Source organism: Athene cunicularia (assembly GCF_003259725.1).
Source record: "Athene cunicularia isolate RWA chromosome Z unlocalized genomic scaffold, athCun1 chrZ_part1, whole genome shotgun sequence".
NCBI lineage: Eukaryota > Metazoa > Chordata > Aves > Strigiformes > Strigidae > Athene > Athene cunicularia.
In genome coordinates this window covers 34,759,962-34,778,056 of record NW_020799142.1, presented here as the reverse complement: position 1 = coordinate 34,778,056, position 18,095 = coordinate 34,759,962, and the positions used below count along the sequence as shown (strand labels likewise).

At 44.9% G+C, this 18,095-nt stretch overlaps 1 protein-coding gene across 3 annotated transcripts in view; it reads right to left on the bottom strand.

Moving 5' to 3' along the window:
* Positions 1-772: 772 nt before the first annotated feature.
* The window catches only part of ATP8B1 (ATPase phospholipid transporting 8B1), a 37,732-nt gene continuing 20,409 nt past the window's right edge, over positions 773-18,095 (bottom strand). For all 3 annotated transcript variants that reach the window (XM_026865916.1, XM_026865917.1, XM_026865915.1), the window contains 20 exons: positions 17,996-18,078; positions 17,062-17,220; positions 16,793-16,881; positions 15,938-16,128; positions 14,810-15,018; positions 13,986-14,029; positions 13,698-13,854; positions 12,603-12,791; positions 11,740-11,852; positions 11,126-11,290; positions 10,655-10,766; positions 9,975-10,050; positions 9,077-9,209; positions 7,660-7,948; positions 6,696-6,919; positions 5,730-5,813; positions 4,628-4,873; positions 4,248-4,386; positions 3,001-3,131; positions 773-2,150 (listed from right to left, as the gene is read on the bottom strand). In XM_026865916.1, the coding sequence (XP_026721717.1) occupies positions 1,920-2,150; positions 3,001-3,131; positions 4,248-4,386; positions 4,628-4,873; positions 5,730-5,813; positions 6,696-6,919; positions 7,660-7,948; positions 9,077-9,209; positions 9,975-10,050; positions 10,655-10,766; positions 11,126-11,290; positions 11,740-11,852; positions 12,603-12,791; positions 13,698-13,854; positions 13,986-14,029; positions 14,810-15,018; positions 15,938-16,128; positions 16,793-16,881; positions 17,062-17,220; positions 17,996-18,078 (3,064 nt within the window). In that variant the 3' untranslated portion in view covers positions 773-1,919. The remainder of the gene's footprint in view (positions 2,151-3,000; positions 3,132-4,247; positions 4,387-4,627; positions 4,874-5,729; positions 5,814-6,695; positions 6,920-7,659; positions 7,949-9,076; positions 9,210-9,974; positions 10,051-10,654; positions 10,767-11,125; positions 11,291-11,739; positions 11,853-12,602; positions 12,792-13,697; positions 13,855-13,985; positions 14,030-14,809; positions 15,019-15,937; positions 16,129-16,792; positions 16,882-17,061; positions 17,221-17,995; positions 18,079-18,095) is intronic.

Here is an 18,095-nt window from a genome sequence, read left to right as displayed (position 1 = left end):
GTGCCTTCAGCCACCAGGTGCCCTGGGAAGGATGCTCTGACACACCTTCTGGCACTCTGAGCATGCTCAGGGCTCCAATCAAAGCCACCTCCTCCACACACACCTAGAAAACTCTTCTCCTCAGGCTCTACCCAAAAACCCAGCACAGCACGTGCAGTACCAGCCTGCACCGTCACCAAGGCCAGCAGGATGGGAACTGCCTTCCACGCCTCGGTAACTCACTGCAGCCTCTAACCAGAGGCTTCTTCACTCTCCACCACCGCAATCAAAGCCAAGCCAGTGAGCTTTTTCAAACAGAATTATGGTCTGTACTGGCAGACAGACACAGAGAAGTCTGATACGTGAACTCAGAAGGTCCAGACGCCCATCAAGCACATGAGACAGACCAAGTCTATATACTAGAAGGCACAAATAATCAGAAAAACAAAGTTACATTTGCAAACAGTAACAAGGCAGGGCCCTTCCACAGCTGCCAGAGCCACAAAGCAGAGACAGGCTGTACACAGGCCCTGCAGCAAGTACACCAGATCCTACTCACACATTTTGGCTCTGGAAGACTAGGATCGTTCTTGATAACAACCTTCTTGGCTTCCTCCAGGTTCTTCTCTCTTCTCAAGAGATCTTCTGCCTGGTTTAAAACAAAAAGTATTAAACAGCTGTAACAAGGGTTTGTAAGATTCCCACGCTTTACAATTACTGGAGACCATAAAAACCCTTGATGTTACCCTGCTGAGGCCTCAATGTGCTCACAGCCCCTCAGGCCGGCGCTGAAGCAGTTCAGGACGTTTATTCGCAGTGTTTCCGACACGTACATTCCATTGAACAGAAGCCGTGGATCATGATTTTTCCTGTAAAACCATTTCAGTCATCAACCGTAGCCCAGGAGTCAGGCAGAAGTGAAACATTCATCCCGCTCCACGTGAAGAGTATGTGCAAATGTAAAGAGTCTCATGAAAACACACGGGACAGGGTTTAAGAACTGAGTCCCAAGCGGTGAAATAGGCTCCACCTAAAAGCGCCTGTTTTGTCGTTCCCCGTGACTGACCATATCCAAAACTGAAATGACCTGGCTCTGGCCAGCCCCGGGGCAGAGATCAGATATCTCCATTCATAAACACACTGTGTGAGGTGATATTCTAGAGCTGGAAAAGAGACAGGCAGAGAAACTAGAGAGCGAGTGAGAATAAACCTCTGTTAACTACTAATTCGAATCTCTCTGTTCCAGGGGAAACCAAGGAATGGACTAGGAAGGGAAGGAACAATGGCAGATCACTCCCACTACCAAGGTGTGAAGAACATGTCTGCTGATTGAGTGCAGCGAGCCATGGTCAGCCCTCGCAGAAAGAGAAATGGACAGAGGCCACATCTCTACCTGTTAGAATTCTTAATAACACCCGACACCGACTAAAGTTTATCACCAGGTGTATATCTTAATCCCAGCTGTGTGAGCTCGGCGAGGACACCCGGGGCCAGATTGCCCGACCCACCATTCTGACTGTGCAACTCACTGAAATGGCGTGCACAGGGGAACTGCTACTGAGCAGTTTGCTTTCAAAGACAAAATACGAAATGTAGCTGCAGTTTCATACCAACATATTACTAAAATGTGAAAAAAGTTTGCAATTCCAGGCATAGCTAAAAAATAAATATTACACTGCTGGGTTTTCATACCCAAGCACACGTATCCTTCATTTTCACATGAAACAGAAATCAGCTGCACAAGGACTAGTAGCTCCAGAGAGAACTCTTGGCCTTTTTATGTTTCCAGTAGTCCAAAACCAGGAAGTTCTGTGATAAAACATAAAAATCTTCGTATCCTCACGCCATTTGGTTAGAAAAATATCCTGAGTTTGTTTTTAAAAAAACATTTTCTTTGTGCAAGCGTTGGGACCAAAGGCTTCCCGCCGGCCGGCCAAGCATCAGCTTGTGTCCCGAGCAGCGCCGGCGCGGGCCCCGCCGTGGCCCAGGACTGCGTCCAGGGGCGCCCGCTTCTTCCGGAGGCTGCGCCCCGAAGCGATGAGGTCAGCGTAGCCCCGCTGGTGGGAGAAGGCGTACGCGGAGCGGCGGCCGGACAGCCCTCGGCGGAAGGTGCTCTGCCTCCGCGTCCACCGCTGCTCTTCTGCCACGTACTCCTTACGGTTCCGCTGGATCTTCGCACGGGCAGAGAGAGAGAGCGGTTAGGAGGTACAAGGGAGAACAGCCTGTCTGCATCTGCTGTCTGCAGGAATAACCCGGTAACTTTTACTTAGATCCTTAAACTGCTTAACACGAGGCTCTCTTGTTTAAATCTGATTTTGTTAGAAACAAGAATATATGCAGTGACCCATCACCCCTGCGGGAAAACTTACTGTGTTTATTCTGAACTTAACACTATTTCCATTTATCTTTAAATGCCTTTCACTGCAGTGGCTTGAAGATACGTAACTGAAAGCTGTTCCTGCGCCCTCACACTGACACTTCCTTAATAACTTTTGAAACAACACTACTGCCATTTTAGCTATTTTCATACCCATATGCTATTTGCCAGCTCAAGCAGAACAGAAAGAAACACAAACTGTCCTCTATACTCTGACACAACAATGGAACTCCAACACCCCCACATAACACCAGAAGTCAGGCCGTCAGTACCTGCAGAGTGGGTCGCTGTGGTTTTGCAAAGCCAATGCCCAGCCAAGACAACCAAAGAATTAACCCACACCACACCGCATGCTGAGCTTGTGCATGTACCTCTGCACCCCACAGAGACACGCTGGGAGATACTGGGAAATAAGAACACGGCACAGCGACGCTCTGCTCGGGAGGGCAAAGTGCCACCACACCAGCTGCCCCCGGCACGGGCTGGCCACTGCTCCACTGCCCTGGCCACGGGACCCGAACCCTGGCCTCCTGCAGCTCTCCCTGGGGCCCAGTCGCCTACTTGTCTCTAACATTAGCACCAATCCTGACCCCTCTAAGGAAATACATGCCAAATTAACCCAAATAACCTAAGATTTTGCTCACCCGATCACTTTCTGAAGGCCAAATTGTCATTGATAAGAAATGCCATGCCACTACAGGAAGTAAGCAAATGGCAATCGATAAAATCATGGTCAGCCAGAGGTATGGTTGTCTCAGAGCATTTGGAGCAGTTCCTATGAATAAAAAGAGCAAAAATTAGTTTAAAACATGATCAAGCAAGCTAGTTATAAACCACAAATAAGATTCTAAAAGCCACGGTTTCTTTCTGAGAACCTAACATTCAGGTACTCTTTTGTGTATCCCAACCTCAAGCTTCCCTTCAGAGACTCTACTATGAAGGAAGCACAAAGGGAAATAATTTTATAAAGCACTTCTGCTACAACGTTTCCATATTCACGTCAGAGCCCTTTTGAGAGTTATGGGAGGTTGTGAGACAAACGGTTGGCTGAGACACGTGGCTTCTGGCCTGCTGTAGCGCACGCAGAGCAAGGAAATTCCTCCCAGTATCACTGGTGTGCACGTGGTCTGGAAAGCAAGTGGTAGTTAGTAGCCAAACACCCAATCTCACAGAACTTTCAATCAAACTAAGTAGCAGTCATATCTTTATAAAACTTCTGAAACACAAAGTATTCAGAAGGAAGTTATAAAAGAAGTCTAAGACATTACTAAAGGTCAAAGAAAAACTTTGTATTAGAGGCAACTACCTTTTTTTCAATCAGGTTCATCTTAAAAATGAGAACATAAAACTGAGGGGGTTTGTTATTTGAGGGTGGGGAATATTTAGATCCAAGGCAATGTATCAAAGATTTGTCACTAAGAAAATGAGGAAGCACAGTTTTCCCACAGAAAAAAAAATTCCAACTGGCTGCAACTTATATCTCCCTGGACTTCCAGTGAAATCCCAAGGAGCTGCTAACCGCACCTGGCTCTATTACCTTGAGGCTTCACCTTCCACTGATCAGTTAGAGCACCGGCAAGCACATACCCTGCCAGATCATCACATTCCCTTTAAGCTGCCCCACCAATTTTAACTTTGTTTTCATTCGCAGACTCCTACTGCTGGGCAACATTAAGTTCCAGGTCATTTTAACTGAAAGAAAATAAATACTCCCAATAAAGCAACCTGGCCCCACACATAAACAAAATCCTTCCTTGGAAGTGAATTAATATTTAACACCATTCCCTTCCACGGGCACCAGGCTCCTGACATGACATTTTGGCCAAATTTCTGCTCAAGTTAGAAAACTGCCTGAGACAGGAACACAGAAACACAAAAGACAAGGACTGACCTGTGAACTGGAAGCCAGAAGGAAAGAGAACATGGATTCCAGCACTGTGGAAGTCAAATGTGATACCAAAGTAAAGTGCAATACTCCCAAATACTGAAAAAGCATTAACAAAAGTCCAGTAAGATGTATCCAAGCCAATCTGAAAGCAAACAAAAGCCCCAGATGAGTTTTATCAATTCAAAATACCGTCAAGTGCTCTGAGGAGTGACAGCATTTTGGTCGAGGCATCTCTCATCCAGTCACGCCAGAGAGAGCCTCAACAGAGGAGAAGGCAACAAAGGGAAGATTTTTTACATATCATGGTTTTAATGGACAAATTTAGAAACATGAGCAGAAAGTGTTCTCAGAGCAGCAGAGATGAGGAAGCTAAGCTTACTTGCCTGAAAATTGACGACAAATATCAGAGAAGAAGCTGCCGTGACAGCAAATGACTGATAATCTGAAGGGGCTTCTCCATCTTGTCCCATAGTTTTCAGGTAAGCTCCATATGGTATGAAGAAGATTATCAGTGAAGTTATAGCTCCGTGAAGCAAACTTAAAAAGAATTTCTCGTAGTTAAAAAGTAAATCTTTCTGTCCCAAAACATACAGTCTAGGGAACCGAAGACTCAGTTTGTCGCTCACATCCTTGGTGAAGGGGGAAAAGAAAAAAAAAAAGTTTCTGCAATTTCTTGTTCTCAGTGTGAGCTTTGACAAGTAAGAAACTCAACTATACAATGTTGAAAGGACATGGCAGACTTCTCTTCCTCCTCAAAGAGCAGCGTGGGCAGCAGGGCTGCGCCACGTCGTGGCGCGCGTAGGCAGGGCCCCGTGTGGAGCTCGCCTCTCCCAGAGCCACCACGGAGCCCGTTCCCAGGCTTCTGGGCTTTGAGCCCACGATTTGCTGAGACAGGAACGGGCACACTGTGCAGCTCTTCACAGCTGTGCGTTGGGTTGGAGCCCTTTCACTGCAGGTCTTGACTTTAAGTCTCCAACAAACACTCCAGTGAGATCTTAATTTGGTACTGGATTTGTTTCTTAGCTTTTATCACAAAAGCAGGCAGAAGCATTGCTTTGCCGGATCAGTAGGTGAGCTGAATTAAAACAAATGCTGCACACCAAGATTTCCTGTCAGATACAATCAATTGTTCAGTCCCTACACCTTCAGCTCAGAAGGGTAAGCAAGGAATAGCCCCTCCATTCACAAAGCCGCCTGTGCTGTGGGGATGATGTCAGGGAATAGCAGGCACTTACAATTTTAACAAACGCTATTAGCACTGAAGACCACTGACCCAATTAACTTTGGCTGTTTCAGTAATCCTCTGCTTATTCTCTCTCGTTACCTCACACACTGGGAAGTGGAATACACGTTTAAAAGCCCAAAAAAACAAACAAAACCCTCCAAATGCCTTGTACAGAAACCAAAGCAACCAGTCTCAGTGTCATTAAAGACTTGATGTTAGACACCTCTGGATTCATCTGTTGGTAACAACGTGGAGAATACCTGGTCAAGCAAGCCAACCAGCAGAACCGGGAGACTGGAGTACAGCACGTTGTACAGCGTGATGAACCAGTCCTCATAGGCTGTCTGCAAGAAGAGGAAGAATTGCAGTGGTTAATGATTTCTTTTTGATTACACCTTTTCCTTCCCATTCCTGAGAAAAATCCACACGTGCTCTTGCCTGTCTCAGTGTCCACCCAAAGTGTGAGCAGCACCTCAGCTCACAGCTCTGCTGGAACTGGTTTTAGCCTGTGTGAAGCTGTCCCACCCCTTACAAACCTGGAACACTATCAAAACGAGCCCCTCACTCTTGTTTATAGCTGTGCTTGTGACTGTGACGAGACTTGGGCATCTCACGTGCAAGTCTGGCAGCCCTGGTTTCTTTTCATGTTTTTTTTTTTCTCTGTCCTAGGCATCCACAGTTTCCATGCCAGCAAAGAGCGTTAACCTCAGGCAGGGCTGCTCGTCTGGGACCAGGGCCCTGACGTCCCTGCTGGCCCCGGCAGTGACACCTCCCTGCCTCCTGACTGTGCCCGTGGAGGTGCAGCTGAACCCTTAGCACCCTGTCAACACTCGGGGAATGTCAAACGCTGCCAGTTATAAGCAGCACATCTCAAGCCACTGTAGCCAGCAGTGCCAGATAAACAATCCTGGGTTTGGTTTCTTAGCGATACATACGTGCACCCTCTCACTTCACCTAGGACTATCTCAAGTACTAGGCTTAGGAAAGCTTTTCCCAGATCACCACCTCTTCCTCCCTGTGCAATCCTGATACTGACTTCAGTGTTTTGAAATCATAACCAACTGCTTAGCTTGTCACTAACTATCTTCACAGTTATCAGCTATTCTCCTGCAGAAGTTATTGATGGTAACTGCAGGTTCCCATCACTCCCCAGGTTAAGCCTTCGCTATTCTGCACTGACAAAAAAGATCTGCTTGTTAATATTACACAGGCAAACCCCTTCTTACCTGGGCAGAAAAGCCATTAAAGAATGAATACCAGATGTGGACTAGCGTGAAAGCAAAGTTTTTGTAGAAAAAATATCTTAAAAACTTGCACATCCTAATGTAAGACCATCGTCCGTGGACCAGCAGCAGTCGTTGCAGGTAGCGGAACTGCCCGAAGGAGTAGTCGCTTGACATGACGGCCTGCATCCCCTCCTGGCCGCTGATTCCAACTCCAATGTGGGCAGCTAAGTCAGTGAGACAAACACCACACACCGTGTTGAACACAGGAGAGGAACGACATGACCAAATCTACTGGTTCCTATTCTCCGCTTCAGGTTCTTCTGCCCCGTTTTGTTTCTGTACAGCACAAAGGCCACCTTAAAGACCAACGCGCCAGCACACGGGCCCTTCCTTGCCCCGTAGTTACTGCTCCCATCCCCACCATCGCCTGGATTCTCTCTCAGTGCTTGTTCCCTCGGAACGGATGCTGGGAAATCTGACCAAGGGAGAACTAAGTGATGAGACAGAGCAAGCAAACCCCTGAATGCACTGGCCAGGCAGTTTACAAACACACTCGCAACACAAACCACACCCCAGCGGTTTCTTTCCTGGTGGCATTTCAGAGGAAGCAGTTCCAAGGGCACTAGCTGCAAACGGGAGGGCTGAGCCTCCAAGCAAGGGGCAGCTGAACTACTGCTTCGCTCTTTGTTACGCTGCAGTAACCCACAACACAGTAACAGACGTGATTCAAGTCCCTTCTCAGGAAAAAACTAAAATGTATCAGCAAAAACCACTAACCATTTCATAAAGGGCTTCCTCAAAAAGGGAAAGCACGGGCATGGAAGCTAACAAAACCCGAGCGATGTTAGCGTGGGGACTGACACAGGCGGCAGAGTCTTCTGAACAAAGAGTAACAGTGAAGAGACTGCAGAAGAACGCCCAGAAGAGATCTTTCCTACCAAGAGAAGTTTTACAGCTGCCTTACTTTTAATCATGTTTACATCATTGGCACCGTCCCCAATAGCCAGAGTAATGGCTTTCTTGTATTTCTTCACAAGGTCGACCACCATGGCCTTCTGCTTCGGCGTCACTCGGCAGCAGATCACAGCCCGGCACTCGCAGGCCAGATCAACAAAGTTCTTCTGCTGCTGTTCTTTGTAAGCCTCAGCCCTCCTTCTCTTCTCAGATTGCTTTTTCTTCTCTTCTGCTGTTCTAGGGAATTTCAGTTTAAGTTTCTTTTTCTTCTTCTTCTTCTTCTCTAGCAGGATTTCATTCTGTGTAACAAAAAATATATTGTGTTCCCTTCTACACTATTTCAGGCACTGCCTGTACAACACACAACTTCATTATGCTCCCACTGCCCAATTACAGCATTTTCATTAAATGCTCGTGCAGAGGAGTGAACAAAGAGCTACGGAAACAAGGGAAAGAATGTACCTGATGGGATTAACAAAGCAAAATGCTTGTATTTAGCGTCACAGCACTTCTTGCAGAGTTCAGAGGAATATTTCTTCCGATGGGAACGAATTCACATGTAAAAACATTCTGGCATTTAAACTCCCCTCTGTCCTATTTCCCCATCTCCTGAGAGAAGCCTGACCACACCCAGCACTCATGGAAGTGCCCTATAAATACTGGGGTTAGCTGGGGGGCACTTCAGCTGGCGTGGGGGGTAACCGAGACCTGCAATTTTATCTGCTGCTCCTGCTAGATTACCCTGAGGTGTCCCCAGCCTGTTCCCAAGCCTCATACACTGATGTAGATTTTTTTAGCACAAAACAAAGCTTGAGGGCTGAAACACTGAAACGTGGCAGACGGTTGGTCTTAGCTGTTCACCAGACTTCCTCCTTTACAGGTGTCTGTAAGAGCAGCCTGCCAACAGCGTGTGCAATAGTCACTGAGTTACTGCCACTCACCTCTCTGCTAAAAGCTCTTTTCTGCTTTCTAAGCTCCTGTCAGAGCACTGGATGGCAGGACAGAGAAGGAAACCTGTCTTTTGCTTCTACCCTTTCACTCCCATCTCTCATTTCAAGCAGGACTTCTGGGCCTGAGGTGAAGCTGTGCATCCTGTAATGCCAGCAGTCATCTCCTTATTTTTTTTTTTTTCCATTAGACTGGAGTCCCCACGAAGAATAAATACTCTGAAGATCAGACTGTGCTTTTGCAGGGGCTTGGCTTTACTTTGATGGCAGCTACCAGGGTGATTTGAATGGCCCAAGGCATTCCTTATTCTACTGAGTGCTCTTTTCAACCTCCAAAATCAAAAAATATGAGACAGATGTGTTCAGCTGGCAGTACAACGGCCAAGGAAAACCAATGAACAGAGTCCTCAGTGAAAGACACTGTGACTCAGTGGCACCCCCAAAGTCTCAAACACATGGGAGAAGATCTTTTGTACATACCAGCCAGGAGCCAGTGATGATTAAAGCACGATCTCTACTGCCCTGGAAGAAGGGCTCGTTCATTTTTAGAGAGGAGTGGGTACTTGATCCGGCTCTGTTCTTCTGGTTTTCCAACCTGGTTTGAAGGAGAGCGCTGGAAAGAGAGGTGGATACTATCATGGAAAATCAAGGATCAGTTTTAAGCTAGATCAGCCCCAGCCTGAAAATCTGCAAGAAAGAAATGCAATATATGCTGCAAGGACTTTTTTGGCCATATATTAATTGATGTTCTAAGCAGTGCTAGAACAACAGTGAAAAGAGGATCACACTGGTTTGCAAATAAGGAAAATAGTAGAAAAACAAGTCAGGAATAGTTGTGATGCTGTTACAAGCCCCTAGTTCTTCTCCTGGTCCCATGTCTTTTTCCTTGTGTCTAACCATTTTGAGAAATTCATTACAACTACATGTGAATACCTTGGGTCAACTCTGGTTTTATAGCACAGCTCTGTACCGTGTCCAGGAGGATGGGACAGGGTGAAAGACCAGCTGGGGTGAGTTCAGAGACAGGTAGTGAGAGCAAAACCTGGCAACTGCTCAAGATTTGGGCTAGGGAGAGGCCTGCAGGGAGGCTCCAGACTTGTCTGAACTACAGGACAAATGTAATGTCTACAGCTGTTGACCTAGAATGTATAAACTCCTGCAAACAGGATGTTGCCACCTTTACCCACAATTAAGAGGTTGTCTTGCAAAATTGCTGTAAAAAGCAAAGAAACAGACAAAGTACCACTGAACAACTGCCAAGCAACACTATTCGGTCACTGAAGAGTCACTGTGGGATAAACCAATCTTACTGCTGGGTTAATTTTAAAAATGGAACACTTAATTCCCACAAAAGAAATCCTTTGGGCTTTTCACTTGCCTGGTATCTTCTCCATAGCAGATTGTTGTTTCTTCTGTTAAGAGTTCACAAGAAAATCCAATATTTTCAGCAGTTTCTACAATTAAAAAAAATGTAAGAAAGGACTTACTTAAAGTTGTGCCATGAGTAACTGCTGGGATCAGCCAGCAGTACCTGAAGTCCTTAAGGACAGCCACTCACCCACCGAATGCCATCTGTGGAACCGACTTAAAACGTGTTGCCTGACTGCAGACTAGCAACTACCAAAACAACAGCCAATCTGTCTCTGTCAGCAGCACTTGTGATTATTTGAAAAGTACATTTTTGCTGTAAAAAGACAAGTTTTGGCCCTTGCCCTCAGAGCCAAGCAAGCCTGGTGTTACGAGCAAGTTGTCCTGCACTTGCTTTGGGAAAAGCAGGAGCTGGGTATTTCCCTACAGGAGATGGCCACAACATCAGTCATCTAGGCTCGTCTGTTGGAGGAGCTGAACTTACACAGAAGTCCAGCCAGTAACTCTAGACTGGGAACAGCTGGGATGAAACTCTGAATGTTGCAGAAACTCCTCCAGTCTTGATTTCAATGGATTTTCATACTAAGCTTTTCTGGAAGCACGTGCATTATTTCTAGTCTGCATTTGTCCCAGTTTCTCTCTGAGCCCTTACCCTGTTTTTACTGGCTCTTTGGCTGTAAGTAAACCCACCTTTTTTGTCACCAGTAAGCACCCAGATTTTAATGTCTGCTTTTGAAAGTCTGGAAATGGTTTCTGGAACTCCATCCTGTAGTTTGTCTTCAATAGCTGTCGCACCAAGCAGCTGGAAGGTATCAGAAATACAGCTTTTAGCAGGATAAACATACACAGAAAACTGACTCATTTTCAGTAGAGAATTAAAACTATTCTGGACATGTGTTCAAGCCAAGGTACAGCTCAAGCTAAGAATTCAGTAAAGACAAACTCTTGCATGTAGAAGTGTCCACACTGCAATATATACATCCTAAACCACACTTCCCCGCATTCTATTAAACTCTAAAACTTGGCATAGCTCTAAAGCCAATAAAATACTGAAAAGATCTAAATTAAAATGTTATAATAAACAAGGATAACTTATTTTCAAAAAGATGTTTCTTCTTATATAAGAATAAAAGCACACTAAAAATTTAAAGCTTGACTTACAATCAAGTTTTTTTCTATTTCCTCATATACTTTGTCCAGAGCTTCATCACGATTAGTTGTAGCTACACTGGCCTCTGCAAACTTTTTATTCCATGCTTCAAATTCATCATGACTGATGTCCCTGTAGCACAGGCAGAGCGTCCTAAGAGTTTCATTTGCAAAAATCTGTAAAATAATTAAAACCACCACATTCACAAAACAAAACCCTTCGTTTGCAATCCAAACATAAGAGTTAAGATCACAAGCATTTGGTAAATCTGATAAAACAAATCTGACTGTGCAGTTAGTCCTGGGTATTTCAGAAATGCCAAAAACTCCATTGTAGCTGACAAGGCAGTCTGAGCTGAAAGACTGAAGAGGTGACAAATAGAAGGGAGTGTAGTAGTCTGGAATACTCTAATTATGAAGAAAAAGCATGTCAACAACATTTAAGTTGACTTCTCATGAAAAGACAATGAATGCATTTTTAAGAACATGCATGAATATTTATATTGATTTGATTACTTCTCAGGTTTGGGATGACTCGTAGAACTAATTACAGGTCTGCATTTGTCTTAATATCTTAGGAAAAGGAGATTAATAGAATTAGATTATCATAAAAAATACAAACATACATCTAGTGCTTCTTCTGTAGCTTCTCTCTTTAGATTCCTTGGGTGCAACCGTTCATAGATTACTGTGTCAGCCCCTTTACAATACAGCCTGATATTTCCACCTGATTCTTTTACTGTGGAGTAAAATAGGAGAGATGGGACAAAATGTTAAGAGTACATTTAAATAACGGAATAGTTTCAGATCAGATTTTTCAGTCTACTGCTGTTAAGTACCAAAACTACAAGGTCATCTTTCTTCTTCATCATCTCTGTTATTATTCAGTTAAGCAACTTGGTTGACAAGTGCATTTCCTCTTCTCTCTCATGACAGGAGAGGTTATTTAAACTCCCAAGGATTAGGTTGCTGATAATGGTTCGTATAGGATTAACATCTCTGTTGCCCACAGGAGCTGGGCAGAGACATTTGCTAGAGATACAATGCACTGTAACTATGGCCTTCAAAAGTGACAGATCTCTAACTGGTTCTAGACTGACTCCTTTAAAGATAAAATGAAAACTAGAGCTATTTAAACCTCAACTGGCAATCCCAGTATTGCCATAGCTAGAGGAATGTACAACTTGTCTGTTTTCTGAGGAAAAAGGGGAATAAATCATCTTTGCAGTATTTCTTCAAGCTTCTCCTACAGAGACCTGAGATTGTCAGCAGCAGAGGCCACGTCTGGACACCAGGACTGTCCAGCAGACACATTTGCACCTAATTACAGAGCCTCTCTTTTGCCATCCAGAGTTTTGGGGATTAAAATCTATCCTAGGACTGCGTGTCACACAGCCCTAATTCTTGACTTCAACTCCCCTTGCAGGTACTTCTTCACCTACGAAATACCAGCGACCTTTGCTATGACGGTTGGTGGCGACCAGCTTACCAATGACAGACATCCGCTTTCTGTCGCTGTTGAAGTCCAAGATAGCGAGGACGTCGTAAGTTCTTTCAATCCCCATTTCACTTATAGTGATAGTGTTTTGCGTTCGGGAAAGAAAAACATAGCCAAAGTTTCTGGCTGCTGTAACCAGGGCCCCTTCGTCCGGGGAAGCTGCTTGGTAATTGAGCTGACCTGTAAAGTGGGAGGAGGAGAGAGCCAGGATGCGCCTGGGCATTACAGGGGCACTCAATTCACCCCCTTGTTATGAGTGCTTGAGCTGGACGTGCCAGTCCCCCCCCTTCCTGAGGCGGGGTCTCCTACACCGCAGCAGCACCCGAGAGCAGTGCACAGAGAGGAGAGGGACCAGCAATGCCCCCCTTTGGGTTACATGTGCTTTCCAAACAGGACACGTCCCTGAACCTCAGGATTACTCTTCAATGTTCTAGCTGAATCTTCCAACCTTATTTTTCACTTTCATGAATTCTCCAATAGTCATCCACCTCTGCATTTAGTTTCTCTCACAGTTTTGTTATTCATTTTGCTTATTTGCTGCCAATACTCTTAGGACAGACATCCATGATGTGTATACATCTGTGGGGCTGTGAGTCAAGGAGGAAGAGTGTGAAACTCTCGTGCTGAAAACACTAGTTTTTCCACACTGAGAACAAGTTTCCAAAGATGTTTGTGCTTCCACATATGTAGGTGGAACCAGAGACTCTGCTAGTGTCACTGTCATTGTATTGTTATGCTTTTGAGATTTTAAAGATGTATTTGAACAGAGAGAACACCCATAACATGAAAACACAAGACTCTATAAACTGTTCCCCCACCTCTCTAAATCTGTTGTTTAAGGTGCATGTTTGTCACAGCTGCAACCGTCATAAAGACAGTCCTCCTTCCATAAAGGCTCAGATAAATTCAGCACAGGGAACAGCATCAGCTCTTGCTTTTGTTTAATTTAAAAGAGCAGCCTAACACTCCTCCTCACTTCTGGGATCAGCGTTAGTTTTGGGACTCTCCCTTGTGCAACTGGATTTGAATTATTCTTTCTATTTACATGAGGAAAAAAAAATAACCCACCAAAAAAATAATACTCACCATCAGAAGTGTCAACCATGACTGTGTGACAAATGGCAAGCAGAAAAAAGAACTTTTGAATTTCTGGCTCCTTTCCAGACTTTATTTGCTCTATCAGATAGTGATCGTAGAACAAGAACTTTCCATCTGCGTACTCGTTCCAGCTGAAATCCACTTGCTGCTCAGGAAAGAGACAGTCTGAGTTATTTCACGTGCAACTGCTTTGTGCCCACCTGCATCTCTTCACACCCTGGCAGGGGAAGGTTCTACGGGCCGTAGGGACTTCAGGTCCACACTGGACCCACCTACCTCTGGGTGGCTCTGAAGCTGCCCTGCTCCATCCCGGTACTCTCCTGCAATGCAAGGAGACACAGCACAGAAAAAACAAAGTTTTTACAACTCGTTCACAAATTAAAAAAAGATCTATGGAGTATCTACCACACTAGAGTAGCTCAGATTAAAAAAAAAAAAAAAAGCAAATTCATTCACAGCTCCAGTACCTTTGTATACTAGTGACACCAAGGCAAATATAAGAAAAAAAAGCACACAATGGAATTGTCATAAAACATCCCTGTTGGCCTAACACAGCTCTCACTGTCGGAAAGTCCTCACCTCTCTCCAGAGGTAGGATGTTTAAAAGCACATGGCATCAGCACGCTGTGTTCTTGTTCTGTGAACTGACCAAACAATCCTTTTGGAGCTGATATGCTGCATGTTTATTTTTTATAATTAACTGACACCAAAATGCAAAACAGCTGTTCTTAATAATTTTTTTTTATTTACTTCAAGATTAATTTTGTCCCTGAAGCGTTTCTACCAAAATTTCTACCAAATAAATTACTCATTTCTGACTTTTCTGCTGGGAATTTCCACTCAAGTCCATCAGTTTCCACTTTTTAAAGGGGAAAACAGTGGGAAAACACCAAGAGTTCAATTTTACTAGAGCTTTACTCAAAGCTAGGGCTAAACTGTGGGAGTTCAGCTGAAACTAGGACTCGTAAGCACCTGATATCAAACCAGCATTAATTCCTCCTCGGTCGTCCAGGCTGGCCAGCAGGGACTGGCAGCATCTCCCCTCCGTGCCCCCAGCACAGGGTTTTGCTACAGGGCGCAGCAGCACGGCACAGACTTACCGTATCTTTGGCCGTTTATGCAACATTTTTTAAACGTCATGATATTCTGCGTCAGCGTTCCCGTCTTGTCGGAGAAGATGTAGTGGATCTGCCCCAGCTGCTCGTTCAGCGTGGTGGTCCTGGCCTTCGCAGGCGTGTCCTTCTCGGGGTAATACATCTGCAGGTCCCAGTTGATAAAGTAGCTTTGGCCCAGACGAATCACTTCAACGCTGAGGGAAAGAAAATGAATGTTTCACTCCCAGCTCCATCTCGTATTTCAAAATAACGACATATGATCAGATGCAGGGGACTGTGACTCTGTTGGAGGACCCGGATGGCTCAGACAGCCTCCCAGGAGCTCAAGGCAAAGCAGTGACATTTCCCAGCACCTCAGAGCACCATCACCCAGTCCAGGCCACTCCAACTGATGCTGCACCACGAGCTCAGCTCCAACCCGCCGCAGGAACAGCAGAAAAGCCTCTACGGCCTTACCAAGCCCGAAGCACCAGTGGTGCTGCTCCCGTAACAAACGGAAATCCCGCCTGGGAATGGCATTTTAAATACAATATGGAGAAGAGTGGGTAGGAGGCTGGATGACTTCAAGTATGTTACAGACAGGTTTGTCAAGGGCAAAATTATTCATACTGCATGGAGCAGTAAAGCCGCTCTTTTGAGAATAAATCTGGAAAATATGATTTTTCTATTTTAATTTTACTTTCAAGTAGATTCCTTCATGCACCGTGACTGCAGAGTTAGCCTGAGAGGTTAAAGTCTCTCAGTCTCACTTTAAAAAGTCTCCAATTTTGTCGGAGATGACAACTAGGGAGAATTTTCCTTACTTAAGGTATAGAGCAGCTATCCTACATACTGTAAGGAAAGCTTGATATCTTTAAATTCTGAGTCAAAGATCCCCAAGTGATGATTTTATATGAAAGGAATACAGATCACTTTCTTGTAAATCTCAGTGAAAAGAGTGAGTGTATCCAATGTCTTTTCAGTAAGACAGAGAATTAACATGCTTTCCCATCCAGTGTGAAGCTGCATTTATTATCACCAATGGGACATTACGTCCATTCACCATTAATCCCTAAGTGAAGCAATTCAACCTTATTACCAGTTGAGCTATTAAAGGCTGGGGTATTTACCTACCTCACATAGAGGGAAATGGGAACCATGGTGTTCAGGACAATGATATAGCCCCAGAAGTTGAGGAAGCCACGATATGGAGGGCTGAAGTCTGCTGCATCATAGAGGTACCAAGACAAGTTGCCGATCTGCTGCTCCCAGTACGTGTGTCCGATGGCGAGGCCGGCCGACAGCAGGATGAGCACAACAAAAATCTACAGGGTACAGAGAGAGGCCGCTCACACCTCAGAAGCTCCTCCTCAAATCCCAAATCTCCACATTGAAAATAAAGTATTACGTGTATTTGTAAGTAAGAAGGGGGGGAGCAAGCCTTTCCCCAAAAAGGGTCTCTTCAAATAATCCGGATTGTGATTTCAGTCTGCTCCCCGGGCATCAGTTTTGTGTTTGCGGGTTCATTTAAGCAGGCAGCCAACAGGGTACACGCACGTGCTCGGAGCAGGGGCCACAGCCATGAGGGGTGGGTGCCTCTGCCTGCCCCCAGCCCGGCCCCTCTGCGCCCGTCCCTGCCCCAGGGAGTGCCCCCAGTGGAGCCAGCGGGTGTCCCGCACACACGCCCCGCGGGTGCCAAACATGCCAGGCTGGGGCCACACCTGCAGACAAGCCGAAGCACCTGAAACACCTGAAGCACTTTCCTGCCTTGCGAAGGCTGCCCTACACCTGCAGTTTAGGGTCACAGATTCCACCACAGCGAGGCACCTTTCTGGATTCCATCCTAGTTCACCCCAACTCATCGGGCCAAAACAAAGTGGAAACTTACTTATTACACCACAAGGAAAAAAAAAAAAGTTTCCTAAATTTGCATTCACTCTATTCACTTAAAAATGAACTCAAACATCTGAATTTTAAACAAAGGCTTACAGTATAAACCATGTAATTCATAAGGGAGTCAATTTTTGTCCTTTTAAATCTTGTCTTTCCACTATTTTTCATTATTTTTGTATCAGCACCTAAAAATAAAGAAAAAAAAAACAGGAAAGATACAATATGCAAAGTATTGTAAGTGCTAGTATTACTATTTTACAAAACTGGGACATAAAACACATTTGTTTATAAGATAAAGACATCATTTCACTCTGCAGGGCATGCTTTTAGTCAGTAAATATCCCACACCTTCAATTCATAAATACCTGCAAATATGACCACTCCGTGGCAGAAATCTGTATTTCTGATTTTACATCCACGTAATAAAATCTTATCAGCATCCAGGGAATAACTCATGTTCCTCCAGAACAACGTTCCTGCAAACTTATCCAGTCGGTTGTTAGGTTCTTCACACTCAATCAGACCTAAAAAATTTGGAGGAGGAGACGTTTAATATCCAACAGTGCACTGATTTGTACCCACCACAGAAGCAGTTTGACTTCATGAGGTTGTTTTTCTTGAGAAAGCAGGTGTTTTGGATAAACAATTTCTCTGAAATTTATGGAGTACAAACACTCAGTGCTATTTTAAATATGGTATCTTAGGGCGGCATTTTGCCTTCCCGACTGAAGTAGCAGAACAATCCATTTCTGCACCAAGACCGCAGGAAACAAGGAACAGTCCCTAGTTGCTTACTTCTCCACGTCACTCGGTTTTAAGTATTGTCTTTTTTTTTTTTTAAAAGCATTTGCAATTTTAGGGTGGCTAAAAAGTCAGCTTGAGATAAAACTCTGTGTCAGATCTCAGAAAGAGAAGGGATTCCTGCCCTTCAAGTTTCCACAACATGCACAGAAAGCTGGATCGTAACAACAGATGTCAAAAGGACAATAGAAGATATTTTCCAGATCCAATCCCAACAGCAGACTTCTTTCCAAAGACAACAGGCAGGCAAACAGTAGTAAGGGCGCCCATGCCCTCCTTCATGGCAAAGGCCTCACCATCAGACAGGCTATATTCTGCTCAGCAGCACAATTTCCTTGTGCAACTTGCTTACGCTGCCTCAGGACAAAAGGAGGAAGCCACCAGCTCCAGAATCACAAGCACCACGGGCAACACTTCCATCCCACCCACAGTTTATTTACTCGTAGCATGAACTACTTGAGCAACACCTAATCCTTGTGAGGACACAACAGTACAAACCGTTAAACTCTGCCATCGCACTTTCTTCTTGAAGGTATCTGTGTGTGACCTCAAGAGCCATCTTGAATTTTAAGTTAGTCTCCCTAAGAAGAAAGGATAA